We start from the raw sequence: 15,587 nt of genomic DNA on the forward strand, positions 1-15,587 counted from the left end.
TGTGTAGTGTGTAACAAAATATATGTATGATCCAATTTCTAAGAAACATAATAAAATAAGGGGCAAGATAAGTGTTATAAGTTGCAACACTGTTATATTGTGAAAACTGGAAAAAAATCAAGATGCTGTTAGAAGTAAGAGATTGCATTAGTGCAAGAGGAAAAGCATCTAAACAATGAGTGATGACAATATTTTGATGATGTGAAGTAGGTAGTATGTGGACACTATTAAATGGGAATGTACATTTAATATCTTTAACTGCAAAGAACTCTTATAAGGGATAATGAGTGAAGGAGAAACCAATTTTTCTTTTTACTTTTTCAAACTGATGTGAATCCGGCTCAACCTGCTTTAACATTTAATACTTATCAAATTCTTGAATCTCATAGCTTTTTGCATACAATACAGAAACAAAATAATTACCCATCAGCATAAACTGTGACCAAATGTTCACCAGGTACCAAAAGTCTCCAATAATCTCCATCAGCAGCAGACATTACACTATGATCAATACCAGCTACACTGACTGTTGCATTGCTAAGTGGTTTTCCACTCTCATCAAAGATGAACCCCTTTACTCCTGTGTGTACCTGTAAATACATTAATAATTGCTTTCACTATTTTATCAATATTATTTTTTATCATACAGTGAAAGGTTTTAATCCTCTGAAAAAGTCAATAGTGGTCATTCCCAACAAAAATAGCATTATACTGATAATTTCTATTTAAAGGAAGAATTCAACAACCCATATTCAAAGCAACAATTCATATTCAACAACTTCATATTCAATGAAGTCCAAGGAGCTCTCCAAGGTATAAAGCTTGGAGCTTCTCACCAGTCCACTAGACTTGGGGAGTCAAAAAGCTTTTTGGGTAAAGCTTTCTGGAAGATATATGTTAAATAGGAAAGACTTTGTTTACCTAAAAGGTCACCTTTATGGCCTAAAATTTCGCCATATCATTGCACTGAACTCCATAACTGAACTTTTTCCTCAACAGATGCTCTAGTCAACATTGAAACACTGTATCCTAGGACCAGAATAATGAGGTATCTTATGATTAGACTCCTTTTTCTTTCAAACTTGTTCGGCATTTCCCAAATTATTGAGGTAGTGCCAGGGTCATAGAAAGGCCTCATTCACATCCATTCTCTAGCTGTTATGTGTAATGCACCAAAACCACAGCCCCCTATCCACAACCAGGCCCCACACAACTTACAGTGGTTTCCTCCAGCTGCTTCATGAAAGCATGTCACCCCTGTACACCACATAACTCCAAGTCACTCTAACCCATGCAAGCCTTTCATTTTCCTGCACGTTCAGGCCCTGAGCACTCAAACTCTTTTTCTAATCCAACATTTCATCTCCAATTTGGTCTTCCCTCCTTGTCCCCTCAACTTCTGACACATATATCTTCGTATACACTTATGCTCAGTGCAAAGCCTTTTCCCTTGGAAAACACTAAAAACTATGAGAGTGTGCTGGGGCAACTAATGGACCCCACTAACTAGCCAACATTATAAGATAATTAAATAAACACTTTGCTAATTCAAGAGGCTTTATGCTAACGTAAGAAAATTGCAGTAAATAAAAAGCTTAAAACCTTTCTAATCACAGACATTTTGGCTGATATCCAACAAGGGAAATACCAGTAGTGCACAATCTTGTCCAAACCATAAAATCGCAAACTCCTAATGCGAGTGCAAGTTGAAAGTAGTTAAATGAGCACTGTCACTGCAATTCAAAATGGATCTCAAAAAATTACGTAAGTAGTTCTGTGAAATTTCTTAATCTGGGCTTCTCTTTAGTACTTACAAAATATGTAAATGAACATATATATCAACTAACCTGTTCCATGAAGGACAGAAGGGAATTTTTGTTTTCCATCCAGTAGCTGGCCAGATCTCTTGCAGGTGGATATTTATGGCATGACATTTCAACAGTAATCTCAAAGGTGTTGGAATTGAGATAGTTCCAGTCTTGCATTCCTCCTGATACACTATACCACTTGGCTCCATTTGTTATGCCATCTCTGAAGACAACTGTAGGAGAACTGCAGGGTTTTCCAATTGGCATTCTTGGGTGGGCCTAAAAAGTTAGATTTTCATTATTGCTGAGATACCGATAAAAATAAGTCCCTCTTCTTTTGGTTTAATTAGTAAGTGCAATTCTGAATAAGTATGCATCACACATTAGACAAAAATGTAGACATGTCTTAATCTATTTACAATTTTTTCAACAGGTGAAGTATATTTTATTATTGTTAACCCTTTATAGGATAAATTGTCATGTGTTGATGGAAAAATTTGGCTTTGGTTTGACATCTTTTATGTACATGTTCTCAACCCCCAATGCCAGAAATCTAAGGTTTATGTGTTTTAGAAAAAAATAAAGCAATATGACATTGATCATTTCTGATATGTGGATGAAAGTTCTATATAAGGTAAAAATAGTTATGTAAAGAAATTTCTGTGAAAAAAAAAGACACTCCTTTCTGTCTGTCCCCAGCATGCTGACATGGTGAGAAAGTTGCCAGATGCATGACAACTATTCCCCACAAACAAATGTTAATAATTCATTTAATTTCCTTAGCAGAATAGGAATTACTGGTTGATGGGGAGAAATATTTTTTGGGATATGGTGTGGGTAAAGAGAGAGGATAAGTACCCTGGGGTCCCTCCAAAAACTGGCTTAATGTCAAAAAAATTATGAGCTCAATCATGAATGATTTGTGAAAAGGGAAAATGGGTCTCAAGAAATGAATGATTGAATGCTAGCTACCATTAGCCCTTTCACTGCAATGAAACACTTTAGTCAACTGAACTTTTAAAATATTATTTTCTGAAACTGACAACTCACTGGCAACCAAAAAGATTTTTTCCTATGCTTCAACAGCTGACAGCCTTCACTTTGCCTCAAAACTGTCACTCAGCTGATGAGTTGAATTACACCCAAACCATCAGTGCTGCAGCTATGGTTACTTACATTACTGTATTTTCACCAAAACTTAATTAACTTCTGTACATCATGACATCAATGTAAGCAGTATAAACGTTCATAATTAGAATAACTACATAAAAGAACTTTAAATTTTCCATGAGAAGTTGGCACGTATCCTTTCAACACTATTTCCATCAATACTGGCATATCTATGGTACAAGGTCTGAAACCTTTGCCTAGTGATATCCTATACATGGGATGTTAATTGGTCAGAATTCACTAACTGTCATCAGAGACAATATTTCCATACATTAAACAATATTTTTTCTGCTCCTATGGGATATTATTATCATTATTTTGCTTTGTCGCTGTCTCCCGCGTTTGCGAGGTAGTGCAAGGAAACAGACGAAAGAAATGGCCCAACCCATCCCCATACAAATGTATATACATACACATCCCAACACGCAAATATACATCTCAATGTACACATATATATACACACACAGACATATACATATATACACATGCACACAATTCACACTGTCTGCCTTTATTCATTCCCATCACCACCTCGCCACACATGGAATAACATCCCCCTCCCCCCTCATGTGTGCGAGGTAGCGCTAGGAAAAGACAACAAAGGCCCCACCCATCCACACACGGTCTCCAGCTGTCATGCAATAATGCCCGAAACCACAGCTCCCTTTCCACATCCAGGCCCCACACAACTTTCCATGGTTTACCCCAGATGCTTCACATGCCCTGATTCAATCTACTGACAGCACGTCAACCCCGGTATACCACATCAATCCAATTCACTCTATTCCTTGCCCGCCTTTCACCCTCCTGCATGTTCAGGCTCCGATCACTCAAAATCTTTTTCACTCCATCTTTCCACCTCCAATTTGGTCTCCCACTTCTCCTCGTACCCTCCACCTCCGACACATATCCTCTTGGTCAATCTTTCCTCACTCATTCTCTCCATGTGCCCAAACCATTTCAAAACACCCTCTTCTGCTCTCTCAACCACGCTCTTCTTATTTCCACACATCTCTCTTACCCTTACATTACTCACTCGATCAAACCACCTCACACCACATATTGTCCTCAAACATCTCATTTCCAGCACATCCACCCTCCTGCGCACTACTCTATCCATATCCCATGCCTCGCAACCATACAACATAGTTGGAACCACTATTCCTTGAAACAGCCATTTTTGCTTTCGGAGATAATGTTCTCAACTTCCACACACTCTTCAAGGCTCCCAGGATTTTTGCCCCCCACCCTATGATTCACTTCCGCTTCCATGGTTCCATCCGCTGCCAGATCCACTCCCAGATATCTAAAACCTATGGGAATAACCATTATAATTCCAAAGTATTATTATTATTATTATTATACTTTGTCACTGTCTCTCACATTAGTGATGTAGCGCAAGGAAACAGACGAAAGAATGGCCCAACCCACCCACATACGCATGTATATACATAAACGTCCACACACGCACACATACATACCTATACATCTCAACATATACATATCAATATTTTTTTTTTTTTTTTTTAAATTTCTACTTTGCTTTGTCGCTGTCTCCTGCGTTAGCGAGGTAGCACAAGGAAACAGACAAAAGAATGGCCCAACCCACCCACATACACATGTATATACATACATGTCCACACACGCAAATATACATACATATACATCTCAACGTATACATATATATACACACACAGTCATATACAAATATACACATGTACATAATTCACACTGTCTGCCTTTATTCATTTCCATCGCCACCCTACCACACATGAAATAACAACCCCCTCCCACCTTCATGTGTGCGGGTAGCAATAGGAAAGGACAACAAAGGCCCCATTCGTTCACACTCAGTCTAGCTGTCATGTAATAATGCACCGAAACCACAGCTCCCTTTCCACATCCAGGCCCCACACAACTTTCCATGGTTTACCCCAGATGCTTCACATGCCCTAGTTCAATCTACTGACAGCATGTCGACCCCGGTATACCACATCGTTCCAATTCACTCTATTCCTTGCATGCCTTTCACCCTCCTGCATGTTCAGGCCCCGACCACTCAAAATCTTTTTCACTCCAACTTTCCACCTCCAATTTGGTATCCCACTTCTCCTCGTTCCCTCCACCTCTGACACATATATCCTCTTGGTCAACCTTTCCTCACTCATTCTCTCCATGTGACCAAACCATTTCAAAACACCCTCCTCTGCTCTCTCAACCACACTCTTTTTATTACCACTTCTCTCTTACCCTATCATTACTTACTCGATCAAACCACCTAACACTTTATATTGTCCTCAAACATCTCATTTCCAGCACATCCACCCTCCTGCGCACAACTCTATCCATTGCCCACGCCTCGCAACCATATAACATTGTTGGAACCACCATTCCTTCAAACATACCCATTATTGCTTTCCGAGATAATGTTCTCGACTTCCACACATTCTTCAATGCTCTCAGAACTTTCGCCCCCTCCCTCACCCTATGATTCACTTCCGCTTCCAAGAATGGCCCAACCCACCCACATACGCATGTATATACATAAACGTCCACACACGCACACATACATACCTATACATCTCAACATATACATATCATTATTTTTTTTTTTTTTTTTTAATTTCTACTTTGCTTTGTTGCTGTCTCCTGCGTTAGCGAGGTAGCACAAGGAAACAAGCAAAAGAATGGCCCAACCCACCCACATACACATGTATATACATACATGTCCACACACGCAAATATACATACATATACATCTCAACGTATACATATATATACACACACAGTCATATACAAATATACACATGTACATAATTCACACTGTCTGCCTTTATTCATTTCCATCGCCACCCTACCACACATGAAATAACAACCCCCTCCCCCCTTCATGTGTGCGGGTAGCAATAGGAAAGGACAACAAAGGCCCCATTCGTTCACACTCAGTCTAGCTGTCATGTAATAATGCACCGAAACCACAGCTCCCTTTCCACATCCAGGCCCCACACAACTTTCCATGGTTTACCCCAGATGCTTCACATGCCCTAGTTCAATCTACTGACAGCATGTCGACCCCGGTATACCATATCGTTCCAATTCACTCTATTCCTTGCATGCCTTTCACCCTCCTGCATGTTCAGGCCCCGACCACTCAAAATCTTTTTCACTCCAACTTTCCACCTCCAATTTGGTATCCCACTTCTCCTCGTTCCCTCCACCTCTGACACATATATCCTCTTGGTCAACCTTTCCTCACTCATTCTCTCCATGTGACCAAACCATTTCAAAACACCCTCCTCTGCTCTCTCAACCACACTCTTTTTATTACCACTTCTCTCTTACCCTATCATTACTTACTCGATCAAACCACCTAACACTACATATTGTCCTCAAACATCTCATTTCCAGCACATCCACCCTCCTGCGCACAACTCTATCCATTGCCCACGCCTCGCAACCATATAACATTGTTGGAACCACCATTCCTTCAAACATACCCATTATTGCTTTCCGAGATAATGTTCTCGACTTCCACACATTCTTCAATGCTCTCAGAACTTTCGCCCCCTCCCCCACCCTATGATTCACTTCCGCTTCCATGGTTCCATTTGCTGCCAAATCCACTCCCAGATATCTAAAACACTTCACTTCCTCCAGTTTTTCTCCATTCAAACTTACCTCCCAATTAACTTGACCCTCAACCCTACTGTGCCTAATAACCTTGCTCTTATTCACATTTACTCTCAGCTTTCTTCTTTCACACACTTTACCAAGCTCAGTCACCAGCTTGTGCAGTTTCTCACATGAATCAACCACCAGGGCTGTATCATCAGCGAATAACAACTGACTCACTTCCCAAGCTCTCTCATCCACAACAGACTGCATACTTGCCCCTCTTTCCAAAACTCTTGCATTCACCTCCCTAACAACCCCATCCATAAACAAATTAAACAACCATGGAGACATCACACACCCCTGCCGCAACCCTACATTCACTGAGAACCAATCACTTTCCTCTCTTCCTACACGTACACATGCCTTACATCCTCGATAAAAACTTTTCACTGCTTCTAACAACTTGCCACCCACACCATATATTCTTAATACCTTCCACAGAGCATCTCTATCAACTCTATCATATGCCTTCTCCAGATCCATAAATGCTACATACAAATCCATTTGCTTTTCTAAGTATTTCTCACATACATTTTTCAAAGCAAACATCTGATCCACACATCCTCTACCACTTCTGAAACCACACTGCTCTTCCCCAATCTGATGCTCTGTACATGCCTTCACCCTCTCAATCAATATCCTTCCATATAATTTCCAGGAATACTCAACAAACTTATACCTCTGTAATTTGAGTACTCACTTTTATCCCCTTTGCCTTTGTACAATGGCACTATGCAAGCATTCCGCCAATCCTCAGGCACCTCACCATGAGTCATACATACATTAAATAACCTTACCAACCAGTCAACAATACAGTCACCCCCTTTTATAATAACTTCCACTGCAATACCATCCAAACCCGCTGCCTTGCCGGCTTTCATCTTACGCAAAGCTTTTACTACCTCTTCTCTGTTTACCAAATCATTTTCCCTAACCCTCTCACTTTGCACACCACCTCGACCAAAACACCCTATATCTGCCACTCTATCATCAAACACATTCAACAAACCTTCAAAATACTCACTCAATCTCCTTCTCACATCACCACGACTTGTTATCACCTCCCCATTAGCCCCCTTCACTGAAGTTCCCATTTGTTCCCTCGTCTTACGCACTTTATTTACCTGCTTCCAAAACATCTTTTTATTCTCCCTAAAACTTAATGATACTCTCTCACCCCATCTCATTTGCCCTCTTTTTCACCTCTTGCACCTTTCTCTTGACCTCCTGCCTCTTTCTTTTATACATCTCCCACTCATTTGCATTATTTCCCTGCAAAAATCATCCAAATGCCTCTCTCTTCTCTTTCACTAATAATCTTACTTCTTCATCCCACCACTCACTATATATGTATATATCAATATACGTATATTTTAATTTCATCTCCCACAAACAGAGCATGAAAACCCAAATTAACATGTGAACTTATTAAATACACCAGATATGAACAGTTTTGAGAAGAGTGATAATGAATTAAGCAGGCATAGTTTTCATGAACATGTTGAAGAACAAAGGCAAGAGAAAGAGGCATATAATACTGCCATAAGTGAGGGTGAAGATGATCCCAGTCTCAGTTCAAAAAGAGCAGTTGCTGCATGCAGTGGCCACCTACCTTGTGGGTTTGGAAATATTGCCATCTATTCATTATACTTGATTGCCATTTCCTATGTCAACGTGGTAGCGCCACGAAATAGACAAAGAAAGACCCATTCACCATGTATACATATACATACACATACACTTGTTCATATTCATACTTGCTTGCCCTAATCCATTCCTGGCACCACCCTTCCCCACAGGAAACTGCATTGTTACCCCCAGCTTCAGCACAGTAGTGCCAGGAATCAGACAAAAAAAGGCCACATTTGTTCACACTCAGTCTCTAGCTGTCATATGTAATGCACCAAAACCACAGCTCCATATCCACATCCAGCCCCAAAAACCTTTCCATGGTTTACCGCAGACATTTCACATGCCTTGGTTCAGTCCACTGACCGTACATCGATCCCGGTATACCACAACATTCCAATTCACTCTATTCCTTATACGCCTATCACCCTCCTGTACATGCAAGCCTTGATTGCTCTGAATCTTTAGAAATATGTTGATAACTTCAATTCCAACACAGCATGTTTTTGAAAGAAGCAATGCACACATAACAACAGATGCTTGCTCTATCAATACAAATTCTGAGGAACTGTAATATCTTTTGTGAGTATGATAAGCATGAGTCAATGAACATGACAGTGACAGAGACAAATCATTACAGTCTTCAGAAGAAAACACAGCCAACATCTCTAAGCATCCCTGATGCAGGTGCCATGTTTGTGCCAACACTACTTAAAAAAAAAGAGCACAGTAAACACACTACATTTCAAAGGGGAATATGAATTCTTGAAAGTAAGAGATATGCAATCATCTTGGGAGTACTGTCTATCTAAAATCTTCAGTACAATAACAGTATACTCACAGTAAAAGATGAGAAAAGTGGAGCTCTTTACATAAACTCAACATGGAGGGGGAAGAGACAGTTTTAAGTGATGAGACAATTCTAGATTGTCGTTCTGAAAATGAAGGATTTCCTAAAAACAGAGAGAAGGGCAAGTGCGGAGTGAGAGAAGCAAACAGATAGAATCTCTATGATCTTTACAATGGAAAAACAAATTCTATAAGGCCATACAACTCAAGAGGAAAAGATAAAACAAAAAGAAAAAGTCAGGGAAAATGAAATGTGTTAACAGGGACTTGTAGAATTTAGAAAACTAAAGAATACTACATAGTAGCAGCTTCCAAAAAGATTTCTTTGAACTTTATAAGGTAGGCCCAAAAGAAAAAAAAAAACCTGCTCTGAGGAAAAAGTATAAGTAAACAAAAACTTTTTTTTTTTCTTTTACATAAAACCTGATTGCCATTTCCTGAATTAGCAAAGAAGTGCCAATAAGAGACAAAGAAATGGCCTCATTCCTTTACATCTGCTATGTCATGTGTAATGCAATGAAACCATAGCCCCTTATCCATAACCAGGCCCCACACACCTTTCTGTGGTTTCCCAACTGCTTCAGGTGCCTGGTTCAACCTAATTACAGCAATTCTCCCCCTGTGCACCACATTGCTCCAGTTCACTTTACCCTATACACTCCTTACACCCTATAGTATTTTTCAGGCCCTGAGAGCTCAAAACCGATTTCATTTCATCCTTCCATCATCAATTTGGTCAACTCCTCTTCCTCGTGCTCTCCACCTGTGACACATATACTTTCATTGGCAACCTCTCCCCACTCATTCTTTCTGTATGTCCAAACCATTTCAGCACACCCTCTTCAACTCAGTCAACCATACTTTTTTATTTGTAAATCAATTCAAGTTGAGAAAACTTACAAATGAATAGGCTTTGGCCAATTTTTTGAAGACTTCATCATCTGGACATTTGCTGTATACACCACTTCGTCCTTGTGGGTTATCATCCCATGGATAGTTGGCAACAAGTGAACCCCCATGGAGATTAGCAGAGAGGACAAACGGATACTCTTTTATCCATTTCATAACTGCTAGAGTTTCTGGTTGTCTTTCCTCAACCTGAAAAAATTAAGCAAATGACAGAAAAATACAAAAATTTTAGTTTTGAAGTTTGAAAACCTTTTTCTCTTGAAAGCTGTTTCCTGTGAGAAATGAGAATTATCTCTTGCATGTTCAAGAAGTTATGAACTAACACTCCATTAAACTAGTGGGATAGCACTAGCTTCCCTACCCACTGCTATCTACTAACTCATGGTAGTGACATTTAACTCATTTCAGGCCCCTCTTCGATGTGAGAGCCAAATAGTTTGTTAACAAAGTTTTCCAACAGATCAATGGAAGGAAGAGATAAACATAACTTTGGTATGAATAATTGCCACATAGCATCTCCTGCAATTGCATCCAAGTCAAAAATTTGTAAAGACATAGGTTAGCAGTAATGCACAGGCCTTTGGGACAAGGAGAAGTACCTGTTATATCACTTACTTCTACAAAAGAAAATCAACAAAATGCATTTATATCTACAGATGATTATGTTGGCATGAGCACCTCAACATGACACATACTGAAACCCTGCATACTCCTTGAATATGAGATGCTTCAAGAAAAAATGTCTTTGGACACTGTCAATATTTTTTAAGAGGATAAGGGATCTGCATGAACCCCTCTTCATCAGACAGAAGACAGCAATAATAATTTCCATCTGGAAAAAGTTCTATACTCTGTCTTAGTATATCCTGGTTAATGAAAACCATGGAACAAATAGTCTCTTTTTGTTGATATGAAAGGCCTAAATTTTTTGGTTCTCTGAAGAACAGAAGCTTTATCCTCAATTTGATGTGTCAACCCAGACCACCAGAAAAGGCTCTGAGGCTCTCCAAGGCATGGATTTTTTGTGATTCTCAATGTCAATTTTCCAAAATAAAGACTCAGGAAATTTCCTGGGAAGCATTCCTGGTGAAGCTTTGCTAACTACAGGAAAGAATCTTTATGTCTTGAAGGTAACCATTTTGACCTTCAGCCATACCAAGTCACTGCACAGGGCTTCAAAACTGAACTTCCACAGAAGCTGTACTAGTTGATATTGAAACATCAGGGTCTGAAACTGTAAGGCTGATGTAGAAATAGAATAATCCTGAGCTCTGTACCTGGGTACATAAAAACTGAAATCTGCCTGAGAACACCCATCTATCTCTAGCCATGTAGAGCAACTGGAACAAGGTTTGTACAGGGTATATGATAAATTTAACCCACTTGAAAGGTGCTCGAGATTTGAAGGCTTGTCTAAAGCCTTCCAACTAACTTGTATTATGAGACTAAACAGAGGCCAAGTCTGGCTACCAAAATGAAATCAAAAAACTTTATCATTCTGAGATGAACCCAAATGTGTCAGTGAGCATCCTTTAGCCATTAAACCACGGGCATAGTCTGAAAATTCCATCACAGAGTTTGTAACTCAAAATATTCATATTCTATTTTCTGTAATGAAATAATAGCATCAAAAATATCAGAAAATACATTGTAAATTGAATCATTACTTTTATATCAGCCTGGTTTTCTGCTAAATGAGAACCCAGCTGTGGCATGACTGAAATTTTTGACAGCTACTGGTAAACAAAGGTGTGGAAAGACATTTTCTACTGAGCTTGATCTCTACATATAATGTTATTTCATATGCATGCACAGTGCTAATGGTAAATAATATAAATGTATCCATATTATGTATTGGGAGGTAAGTTTGAATGGAGAAAAACTGGAGGATGTGGTGTTTTAGATATCTGGGAGTGGACTTAGCAGTGGAAGGAACCATGGAAGCAGAAGTGAGTCACAGGGTGGGGAAGGAAGCAAAGGTTCTAGGAGTGTTGAAGAATGTGTGGAAGGTGAGAATGTCATCTCGGAGAGCAAAATTGGGTAAGTTTGAAGGAATAGTGGTTCCAACAATGTTATATGGTTGCGAGGCATGGGCCATAGATGGGGTTGCGCAGAGGAGGGTGGATGTGTTGGAAATGAAATGTCTGAGGACAATATGTGGTGTGAGGAGGTTTGAGCAAGTAAGTAATGAAAGGGTAAGAGATATGTGTGGTAATAAAAAGAACGTGGCTGAGAGAGCAGAAGAAGGTGTGTTGAAATGGTTTGGACACATGGAGAGAATGAATGAGAAAAGATTGACAAAGAGGATATATATGTCAGAGGTGGAGGGAAGAAGAAGCGAGACACCAAACTGAAGGTGGAAGGAGGGAGTGAAAAAGATTATGAGTGACTGGGGCCTGAACATACAGAAAGGTGAAAGGCATGCAAGGAATAGAGTGAATTGGAATTATGTGGTATACCAGGGTTGATGTGCTGTCAATGGATTGAACCAGGGCATGTGAAGCGTCTGGGATAAACCATGGAAAGGTCTGTGGGGCCTGGATGTGGAGAGGGAGCTGTTGTTTTGGTGCATTACACATGACAGCTTAAGACTGAGTGTGAACGAGTGTGGCCTGTTTTGTCTCTTCCTGGCGCTACCTCACTGCTGGTGGTGGTGGTGTGTGTGTGTGTATGAGTGTGTGTGGGGGAGGGGGGGATGTTATTTCATGTATGGTGGGGTGGCAATGGTAATGGATGAAGGCAGCAAGTATGAATATGTACATGTGTATATATATGTCTGTGTATGTATATGTACGTAAACACGGAATGCATATGTATGTATATATATGCATGTATGGGCATTTATGTATATACATGTGTACGTGGGTGGGTTGGGTCATTCTTTGTCTGTTTCCTTGCACTACCTCGCTGACGCGGGAGACAGCAATAAAGTATAATAAGCATTATGTATTCATTTTCACGATGAAATTCAGTGTGAAGGAGATTGGTTGGCAAAAGCAGGGAGAAACTTGAAGGCTTTGTTTCTTTCTGTATCAAAAAATCTCTACTTTTATATCATATATATTATCATTTCATACACTCTTATTCATACACAGTCACAGCATTGCTTATAACTATACAAACATATGTAGAAATAATACATATTTCATATCACATATAACTGAGAGGATATCAAGAGGGCTATGAGAAGGTTTCTGGATTCTTTTTTGAAATATTCTTGGTCTTTAACTATAATCTAATATCAAATTCCATCATTATCACAGGATTACCCAGAGAAAATTAAATTCAAGTGATATGTAATATATTTCATATGCGAGAGTTTACTAGGAAACATTCCCTCCTTCTTATGCAATCTCCTGCTAAAATTACCCTCTAGGTGATATATTTCTTCCCATTTCTCATTATTATTCTTTACCATCCTCATTAACTTATACATGTGAATGTCTATCAATCTATACCTTTGACACCCATTTTGTTTTGGAACTCCCTACATGGGATAGACACAACAAAAGTCTCCATAACTATTGACCTCCAGTACTGCTTCTTAGCCTTTAGTGCCTCACACTTAACAGGCCATTGGCAAAGGGCAACTCTAGCACAGTGTTTTCAGAGGTTCCTACCTATTGTTCCTACCAACTACTTCTACCAAATGTGTCTACCCAATATTCTTGTCTAGTATTCCATCCTACTATATCTACCTACTGCTCCCAGCTAATGCTCTGACCTACTTCAACCTATTTATTTACTTATTTTGCTTTGTCGCTGTCTCCCACATTTGCGAGGTAGCGCAAGGAAACAGACAAAAGATATGGCCCAACCCATCCCCATACACATGTATATACATACACGTCCCCACACGCAAATATACATACCCATACATCTCAATGTACACATATATATACACACACACAGACATATACATATATACACATGCACACAATTCACACTGTCTGCCTTTATTCATTCCCATCACCATCTCGCCACACATGGAATAACATCCCCCTCCCCCTCATGTGTGCGAGGTAGCGCTAGGAAAAGACAACAAAGGCCCCATTTGTTCACACTCAGTCTCCAGCCGTCATGCAATAATGCCCGAAACCACAGCTCCCTTTCCACATCCAGGCCCCACAGAACCTTCCACGGTTTACCCCAGACGCTTCACATGCCCTGATTCAATCCACTGACAGCACGTCGACCCCGGTGTACCACATTGATCCAATTCCCTCTATTCCTTGCCCGCCTTTCACCCTCCTGCATGTTCAGGCCCCGATCACTCAAAATCTTTTTCACTCCATCTTTCCACCTCCAATTTTGTCTCCCACTTCTCCTCATTCCCTCCACCTCCGACACATATATCCTCTTGGTCAATCTTTCCTCACTCATTCTCTTCATGTGCCCAAACCATTTCAAAACACCCTCTTCTGCTCTTTCAACCACGCTCTTCTTATTTCCACACATCTCTCTTACCCTTACATTACTTACTCGATCAAACCACCTCACACCACATATTGTCCTCAAACATCTCTTTTCCAGCACATCCACCCTCCTGCGCACTACTCTATCCAAAGCCCACGCCTCGCAACCATACAAAATTGTTGGAACCACTATTCCTTCAAACATAGCCATTTTTGCTTTCGGAGATAATGCCCTTGACTTCCACACATTCTTCAAGGCTCCCAGGATTTTCGCCCCCTCCCCCACCCTATCATTCACTTCCGCTTCCCATTTCTCCTAAAATTTTGCCAAAAGGAAGGGATAGCTCAAAGCGCTCACTGCAAGATAACCTTGAGCTGTGAAGAATGAATAGTGTGAGTTAAGTTTTGTCAAATGTTATGAGTGACAGGGAGAGAATGTATGCTTGTGGACAGAATGCCAGCAGTCCACGTGTAGGTCAAAGGAGTGCAACTTGACAACCACTGAAGCGCTGGCTTACTATGCTGCCATTACCAACCCTCTCACTACCCAGGCGGGTAGTACTGGTAATGTCGTCCCTGGTATATCTCTGGTCATTGAATCTCTACCTAATGTGAAGAAATTATTTGTTGTATGTTAAGTTCTCAGAATCATCAGAAGTTGGAAACCTCTCTTGCAACTCTATAAGTCCACAATTTTTCTGAGAGATTAATTCAAGGTTGAGTTTTTCTTCACAAGTCTTGTTTAATAGAGACAGATTCTGTTTTGTTATTCCTATTAGAATTCGTTCTAGTTTTCCTTCAACTATGATGAAGATTTGTGACCTAAGTTGAACACCATATTTCCAAATGAGTATGACTTGGACATTACATAGCGTGAATACTGTATCTCTTGTTTTATTATTCTTATCTCTAACTATGAAACCAAGCATCCTGTAGGTTATATTGAATGCAGCTAGTGAAAATTTCAATTTCATCCTACGCCTCTTAAAACATTATATACACCCACTAGCTGAATTTCCATGTCTCAAAGAACTTGACCCTAACTGGGAATGAAATAGTATGAGAAACTGCTTGCAGAACCAACTTAATTGTCTTAAAAAGGCTGCCTATGGCAAAGCAGGGCCCAGATACA

The 15,587-nt window shown here is 40.0% G+C and overlaps 1 protein-coding gene across 2 annotated transcripts in view; it reads right to left on the bottom strand.

The window, feature by feature from the left end:
- The window catches only part of LOC139756822 (carboxypeptidase D-like), a 151,081-nt gene that overhangs the window by 74,039 nt on the left and 61,455 nt on the right, over positions 1-15,587 (bottom strand). For both annotated transcript variants that reach the window (XR_011714449.1, XM_071676643.1), the window contains exons 11-13: positions 10,032-10,229; positions 1,848-2,087; positions 424-590 (exon numbers count right to left, since the gene is read on the bottom strand). Coding sequence is in view for 1 of the 2 variants with exons in the window: in XM_071676643.1 (XP_071532744.1) it covers positions 424-590; positions 1,848-2,087; positions 10,032-10,229 (605 nt within the window). In the remaining variant the exon portion in view is untranslated. The remainder of the gene's footprint in view (positions 1-423; positions 591-1,847; positions 2,088-10,031; positions 10,230-15,587) is intronic.

The sequence above is a fragment of the Panulirus ornatus genome, chromosome 23 (assembly GCF_036320965.1).
Source record: "Panulirus ornatus isolate Po-2019 chromosome 23, ASM3632096v1, whole genome shotgun sequence".
In the NCBI taxonomy this organism is placed as follows: domain Eukaryota; kingdom Metazoa; phylum Arthropoda; class Malacostraca; order Decapoda; family Palinuridae; genus Panulirus; species Panulirus ornatus.